General features: G+C 35.6%; 1 protein-coding gene across 1 annotated transcript; it reads right to left on the reverse strand.

Moving 5' to 3' along the window:
- Window positions 1-251: 251 nt before the first annotated feature.
- On the reverse strand, window positions 252-3,514 carry LOC139884766 (uridine 5'-monophosphate synthase). The gene is made up of 6 exons (XM_071868753.1): window positions 2,666-3,514; window positions 2,180-2,263; window positions 1,453-1,535; window positions 1,222-1,309; window positions 883-1,137; window positions 252-614 (listed from the first exon to the last, which is right to left on the reverse strand). Exons 1-6 carry the CDS (start codon window positions 3,470-3,472, stop codon window positions 486-488), a joined length of 1,446 nt encoding a protein of 481 aa, XP_071724854.1. The 5' UTR covers window positions 3,473-3,514; the 3' UTR covers window positions 252-485.
- Between the last annotated feature and the right edge of the window lie 4,993 nt (window positions 3,515-8,507).

The raw sequence follows: 8,507 nt of genomic DNA on the forward strand, positions 1-8,507 counted from the left end.
AATGAAGCGTTCAAATAATTCGTCGTCCCAAATATATCCTTGGATTAAGTGACTTTAGATGGCTCGATTTTAACTCTAATTTTTTTTTCTTGATTTACACCTAGATTTAGAAGAATAATAATCATTTGATTTTGTTCTTGTACATAATTGGTTTCATAGCATTAGTCACTAATTTTAAACATCTTTAGGACATGCGCCTCCCTTAAAGATAGATACAAATACAATGGAAAACCCACATTAAACAATATATCGATGACAAAATAACAGCTTTTGTTAATCAAAAGTACACACCATTGCATTTTATCATTTCCGCTTTTGTCAAACAAACAAACCAACGGATCAATAAGAATCAAATTCTTAGACAAAATTAAAACATTCTAGTTCATATGAGGCATCACAACCACAACACAACACTTTATGATAAAAAGTTTCAACACATCTTCATAACCATTACAGAAAGATGCCATTATTATGTAGAAGATGACTCACTTGCAGTTAGCTAAGTAAGCATTCCAACCCTGTAATCGGTACTCCTTAGCTGCATCAACAGGATTATCGGCCTTTATGATCCCACGGCCCACAATTATGATATCGCTACCTCTATCAGAAATAACCTACAAATTAAACATACATTAATGACATCATCAAACCAGTACATCATCTTAAAATCACCTCAAAATACAATATTTCAAGCTCCCTAAAGAAGCCAAAACACCTTCACCCCTAGAAAATTTTCATGCTCAAATTTCCCAAGCAGCTGTAATCATATTCAACTGAGAGATTTGTTTTTGGACAAAAAAGTGGTTGACCCAACCCGCCCAGCTTGCCACCTCTAGTCTCACACTCATTGACAAGTTACTTAGTTGGAGAACAAGCACTTACAGAATTTGGGGTGTTGTACTGCTGGCCTAATGCATCACCGCCTTTAACCAACTGAACTCCAGGTGTTGCGTGAATAAAAGAGGCGTTACACGGGGCCCCGGGCCATGAATTTGGGTTAACGGATATAAACCCAATCACAAAATCTGAATGTTCTTCTGCTATTTTCACTGCTGCGGCTGTATAATCTCCCTTAGCAAAATTACCAGCAGAACTCATTTCTGCAAGAAGCAGCAAACCTCTTCCACGGGGTAAACCCTATGCCCCGCATCATAAGTCAACATATTAGTCAAACTTTATATTATCGTGAGCTTAATTAAAAAGGGTAAAGATGATGCAAACCTTTAATTTCAAACCGTCAACAATTCCAGGACCTGAAATGATGTGACAGTTGACTATATCTGCCCACTCTAATATGCGAAAGATACCTCTACAACAAGTTAAAAATGATGGATTACATTTAAGCTTTTGGTCATTCAATATTTTTCATTTTTGCGTAAAAGGGAAGGAATCTTTCTTATCATAAATATTAAACATTAAAGACTATCAGTATGTTGGTAATGATATTCTCACCCTTCATACTGCATTGTTACAGTGTTGCCGATGTCAGCGAATTTACGATCTTCGAATATGAGGAAATTATGTTTGTCTGCAATCTGGAGAAGATGCAAGAAAAGTCAACAGAAATAAGCATATCACATAAATTATTGATTATCCACCATGTTATATCTTTCAAGTATCAATCCTTAATAACTCAATAGAGGAAATTTACAGCCCCAACTTTTACCATAGACCAAATCAATTTGGAAACATGTTTGAGCACACCATTTTACTGTGAAAACTATAAAGACAACATGCGCGCTTTGATAAATATATTTTGCATACAATTATTCTCAGTTTTAGAAACAAAACATCGATATCAGACAATCAGCTGCTTCAATAAAACTATTCATCCGTGAGTATACTAAAAATTAGGTATTTGGATCATCTTATAATCGCAAAGACTTTTGGCTCTCTCTTCACAAAATGTAGTTCTTAAGTTTCACAAAAATGCAATATTTTAAATCATTTTCTCTACTAAACAAAAAGACCTAAACATCTGATCATTTTACATTAGACATCCCGCACAAGTGTGCAACATCTAGCTTTACTATAATTGGTTAATTGATTATAATCTTTCAAATATTTTCAACAACATATGCAAACTTTCAAAATAAATATCCAGACACCCCTACTGTACTTAAATATAAACTTGTAGTTCAAAATCAACGATCGAAACTAGAAGAGTTTAGAGATATACTGTGCGAAGCTTGGATCCAAAATCAGGAGTGAAATCAGGCAGTATGTCCACATGAGTTTTTAACATACAAATCTCTGGTCCAATCTGAAATCAAACAATAGAAAATCCGACAACCCACTTAACGAAAAAACTTAAAAAATATATATAGATAATATAGTATCAACAAAAGAGGCTCTCCATTTACATTTTACATTTTCATTTAAATAACTTATTAAGACGAATTCTGCTCCTATTTGTTGGCAGTTCAAAACCTACATGATATTAATACAATCTTCTAATTTGTTAAGTTTCAACCTGAATAAGTGACATATTAATACAATCATAAGAATTATAAAGATTAAGAATTTTCCCAGTTTAAAGATAAAACTAACCTCTAATAATAATAATAAGTTGTCGTTTTTGTTATCTATTTGCAGCTAGTTGGCTGCAACATATATCCTCTAACTATCAAATTAAAATATTTGTCAATAAAGAGAGTTAATTTACCTTATCAGCAATTGCTAATAACTCAGAAGCAGTGTTAACATCAGCAGACAAACACAAATTACTTTGTTTCTTAACCATTATTTCAAACAATTTCTTTCCAGTTGGATTTTTAGCCATCTTAGCTTTCTCTCCATACGAAACCCGTTTAATAACCGACCCGACGGCAGGACCCGACGGAACAGCTGCAACCTTTTTATTCTCCTCCAAAAACTTAATAACTGTAGCTTCAGTCGCCTCATCTACTCTCCCTTTTTGTTTCAAAACCCTAACCATATCACTAAGTTTAATCATCGAATGAAGCGTAACACCATTCGCTGACAAATTCTCTCTTCCACCTTGTTCTCGATCAATCAACACCACTACATCATTAACCCTAAGTCCGGCGGCACGTAACGGCGCCGCCGTTTCAAGCACCGAAGTTCCGCTCGTTACTAAATCCTCAACGATTAGACAAACTTGATTAGGGCTAAATGCGCCTTCAATGATTTTAGATGTACCGTAATCTTTTACTTCTTTACGGCGCATGAGCATTGGGACGTCGGTGGTGGTTGAGATGACGGTGGCGATTGGAAGTGCTGTGTACGGTACGCCGCAGATGACGTCATAGGCGGCGGATGATGGGAGAGTAGAGATGATTGTGTCGGAAATGAGACGGAGGAGTTTGGGATATGAAACGATCAGACGGAGGTCGATGTAAATTGGTGATGAAATGCCGGATTTTAATTTGAAGTTGCCGAATTTAACAGCTGAAATTTCATGCAGTTGAAGGATCAGTGACTCAACTGACGATGATGATGACGACGACATTGTTTAGTTGAGTTGGCGTTGATTTTGTGTTTAGTTCAGATATACTCATTTGTCATTCCATTTAGGTTTTAAATGCGACTTTGGGCTTTTCTTGGGCTTATTTCTTTATCCGACAAAACCGAATTATACTACGAGTATATACTTTGTACGTAGTCAAATGGAAAAAAAAGTTTTGCTTAGTCCTATTGACGTCAGCATTACGCCTTTTTTATTATTTTTTTGTGCGGGAAAACTCTCATATGAACGAGCACATTGACTCCCCATTATAAGGTAAAACCTATATTTATTGGTGATTTTAGCATGATTCAATGAATCATTTTGATATATTTGATTTAATATGTTGAAAATGAAGCAATCTCTAATGTTCTAAAACGAATTTGGAGAGCATGGAGTATACATCCGTCAAAGAGCTAAAAGAGATACCTTGAGTTGGGTATAGTTTGAGTTGAATCAAACTATGATTTGATTGTCCAGGCTTACGGTACGTCGTACCATCTTGGTGGTGCATCGCACCATATAATATGAAAAAGACCACTCGAAGTCAATAAGTTTTGGTGTGTTAAGGTGCTTCGCAATCGTTACTAAGTGCGCCGCACCATATGACAAGAAAGTGTTGAGGTGCGCCACACCATATAACTGATATGGCAGAAAAGTGGCAACTTTTGCCCACATGTTTTGCAACATTTCACAAAGGGTTTGTTATTTTACCTGGACGTTATGGACATGTTTAAGTGGCTTATTAGTGTTCTAAAGCACTCATTCAAACATGTACATTGCCAAAGGTTGTGTGACACCGCCAATTTTTCTTACGTTGCGGAAGCATTATATTAATTAGATGATTTTCATTAAGACAACCATGATTAATACAAACCCAATGTAACTTGCAACTATTATAAAATTACTACAAACAGGTGTCACGTGACAATACAACAAAATAATATTTTAAATGAGAAAAGACACGTCAGAGTTCTACTACTACTTTACATAATCTTCATCTTCATAAGATCATCATCTTCATCATTATACACACAATGATATATACAAGCATATATACGTACATCATACACGAACTAATGCGAACATGAATTTGAGCTAATTATAGCTTTATCACTTGGTATCGGAGCAAAATTGGTCTTTGCTAATCGATCCAGATCGAATTCGTGTTCTATGTCAGTGATTAATCAAGCGTTCTTCATCAGGTTGACTTTTTCTGGAAAAGTCAATTGATCTAGGTCTCTAGAACAATCGATACATGTTTAGATTGATTTGATAGTTGTTATATGTTCATAACTAAACACTTGAGCTTCGTCAATCCTCAATACACATACACAAATCACAAACGATCTTCAATTTTGAGGTCAAAGCTTCGATATAAAAAGTCAACAGCCTGTTCATGATTCAAATTCGAAGTCTATGTGTTAATTTAGGTAGATTTGATGCTTTTCGAGCACTTTGTGATGGATTTGCAGCAGGTTTCATGAAGAAGTTAACATCTAAAATGCAACATATTTCAAATTTGAATTTCGAGCCCATATTTCGAATATAGCGACTGTTCATCATCAATTCTACGAATTTGTTATTGTTTGAACGAATTTCATTCTCAAAAGATCTAAATCGTAACACAAGGAATCGAGTAGAATCAAGTTTGAGCAATAATTCATTTGAATTGTAATTTTGGCGAAATTTGACATGTGATGTTCATCTGCTATATTTGATAACCAAATCGTACGAGTTATCATCACTCATATACTATTATCATACCCACTCGTACATTTGATTTTGAAGAAAAAGTTGAAGTGGAACAAATGTTTTGGGATTTAGGGTTCTTAAATTTTTAATTTGGGAAAAAGAAGACTCGTAAGAGAGCTTTAAAAGTGTTAAATCGTGTTATTATTGAGAAAAAGCATTCTTGGTCTATTGGTTAAGGGTGATACACTGAAGCAAAAGGTCACATGTTCGAGACTAGCCTACTATATATATATATATATATATATATATATATATATATATATATATATATATATATATATATATATATATATATATATATTTTCTTTTTCTTTTTATTTGTTGCTTCAAGTGCTATAGCAGATTGATAAAGCCCAGCAGGCCCAATTCGCTTGATTGAATTAATTCAGTGCAACAGGCCCAATATTCCTCAAGCTTAGTGGACTCAAAATAAATCATAGGCCCAAAAACATATTAGTCCACCACATTTAAACAATTAATTTTCCAGTTAACTTCTAACGGAAGAGGTTAACCGAGCAAAGAAATTTACCGATTTCCGTTAAAATTTCTAACAAAATTTTCAGAAGTTCGGTTTCTCACATCAACGACTTCAAATGAAGAGCATTTCTTCCATTATACACCTGAAACCAGAGTTTGATGACGAGAATGAAGATTTATATAATGAATGTGATGAAAAAGATATACTTTTTCTTAAAGAATTATAATTGTTTTCAAAACAACTCAACTCTCAACATACGGAACTTCAGATGCTTAAAGCACAAAATAAGAAGCTTCAACAAGAGAATGATCAGCTCAAATCATAAAATAATATTTCAACTCAGACAATTCAAACTCTTCAAACTGAAAATAGTCATCTCAAGTCCAAACGTGAGCTTGACACAAAGACCATTCTTCAACTCCGCACTGATGTTGATCATGTTTAAACTCTTAAACGAATGTTGACTAGTGACTTTGAAAAACGCATTTTGATATTGCTCAAATACATCATATATATATCTCGCAATATCGTGTAAAATACTCTCGAATCAAGGATAGTTAAGGCGGTTTCTACAAGTAATACACAAAGTTGATTCCGATACAAGTTATGGTCAAATTAGCGCTCTAAAACGATAAAACGAGGCTGCAGATATGTTGGACGCCGTCCAAAATGATTGGGACGCCGTCCAAATGAAGGGAGATTTGGAAAAAACGAGACAGAAACGAGACAGTGAAATTCAGCACAACTGGACGCCTTCCAGATTTCTGGACGCCGTCCAGCCTTCAAAACTGGACGCCGTCCAGAAATCTGGACGCCGTCCAGGCCTTTACAACTGGACGCCGTCCAGTATCTTTTGTAGCGACCCCGACAAATCGTCAAGTGACGGCGTCGACTACGTAGGTCCCATTACCTGGTCATAAGTCTTTAAAACAGACGTTTGACCCAAAATATGTCGCATCCATTCAAGTGTAAAGATTGTTTCAAAGTTTACAAAGATAATTGACTACAAGTTAAGTTACAACGTTATAAGTACAAATGAAAACTATGCGACACAGTTTAAATAAGTTCAAAAGATGCTCCAAAGTGCATGTATACTCGACATCCAAGCAAGTATCAAAAGAGTGCGGAAGCATGTATCACTAAGCATTCATAACCTGAGAAAACATAGAAGAATCTGTCAACGAAAACGTTGGTGAAATCATAGGTTTAGTAAGTATTAAACGTTGTTTTTGAACCACAAGATTTTGTATTTCCATAACGTAGATTATCCAAATCATTTGCATTCCAAAAGTGTTGTTATACGCGAGCACTCAATTATCAAAACTTAACCAACGTTACCCCATCACACAGTGCTAGAACCCACACTAAAACACAAAAATATATTTCATCCGCATAACGGTAGCGAACCGTCCGAATGAGGGTTTGTTAAACCCGTATGGCCACACAATATAAGTTCTCGCTTACACCCTGCAAGTGTAACTAATGATAATCGAATTGAGGCATTTTTGTTCTAACTCGCACGTGGAATGTTTGTTTTCACACTTGTGTTCAAAACATAAAAGTAAGTAGTACAAGATGTAACAAAGTATATGTTTTCTCAGCCCACGATTTAAAAGTATAAAAGTTGTTGAAAAGGTGGGACTATGATCTCACCTTGTATGCACGAACCACAAAGTACTTCGACAAGTAAACGTGCAAGAAACAATGCTAGTCTTGACCTAAACAAATAGGTTGTATCAATAACGATAGTCACGAAGGGTCAAAGATGTTCAATTAGTCCTATGGCTCGTTACGACTCGATTAATATAGCACGTGGATCAATTTGTCAAGTTTCATGCACGACACAAGTAGTTAAGCATGTTAGAACGATTGTATAATCGTTTGGTTAAGTTTGACTAAAAGTCAAACTTGGTCAAAGTCAAGGTCAACGGGGTCGGGTCGGGTATCCGACAATTTTCCCATGATGAGAAATCATTTATGAGCAGAATGGCCAAGTTTCATGTTAATCGGAGTTACGGTTAAGCGGGAAACATTTTGTGAAAGGAAAAATAAAAACAAAAATGAGCTGGGCATATGCGCGGCGCGCTATGGGTTGCGCGGCGCGCACCCAAGTGTAAATCCTGGTCAGAACTTAACCACGAAGGCAAACATCTGGGATTTCTAATTCTGCGCGGCGCGCGGGTATATGCGCGGCGCGCAATACCTGGGAAACATGCAGTTTGCAGAAAAATGGTCCAAGTCACGAACCAAAACTCAAATTAACATATTTTATGAACCGAAAACATCCAAAATGCATACTATATATCGTTGGAAAGGTAATTTGACAAGGAAAACAACTAAACGCATTTCATCAATCAAACTTCCACTTATAACAACCAAAAACCGCAATTAAACATTCATAATCAAAGTTCAAGTTCCAAAAACGCATTTTATGATTCGGGCAACCAATTTACATGTATGTTATGCCGTTTCGAAGGTAATCAAACATACAATCCAACTAAACACTTACCAATAATAATCCATGGCATTCAATGCATCAAAAGTCCATTTCAAGTTCATCAAACCCTAACCCAAATTCACCAAAATCAATAATCAAGTTCATGAAGTTTTCTAAGGCAACCTACACATCAAATTGAAACTAGTGATGCTAGTAACACAATTAAAACATCAACTTTTAACACCTAACAACATATGATCATCCTTAATTCAAGAACAACGCACCAAAATTCAAGTTCATGCTAGTTACACTAAAACAACGAGATCGAGCATATAAATTACACACACGACATCACAATGAGCCATAGACAC

Source organism: Rutidosis leptorrhynchoides, chromosome 1, assembly GCF_046630445.1.
Source record: "Rutidosis leptorrhynchoides isolate AG116_Rl617_1_P2 chromosome 1, CSIRO_AGI_Rlap_v1, whole genome shotgun sequence".
NCBI lineage: Eukaryota > Viridiplantae > Streptophyta > Magnoliopsida > Asterales > Asteraceae > Rutidosis > Rutidosis leptorrhynchoides.

Coding starts and splice junctions, on each gene's coding strand:
- LOC139884766 (XM_071868753.1), bottom strand. CDS start 3,472: ATGTCGTCGTCATCATCATCGTCAGTTGAGTCACTGATCCTTCAACTG. Junction 1,310..1,452: donor GTAACAATGCAGTATGAAGG/GTGAGAATATCA, acceptor AACTTGTTGTAG/AGGTATCTTTCGCATATTAG. Junction 615..882: donor AGTACAACACCCCAAATTCT/GTAAGTGCTTGT, acceptor TTTAATTTGTAG/GTTATTTCTGATAGAGGTAG.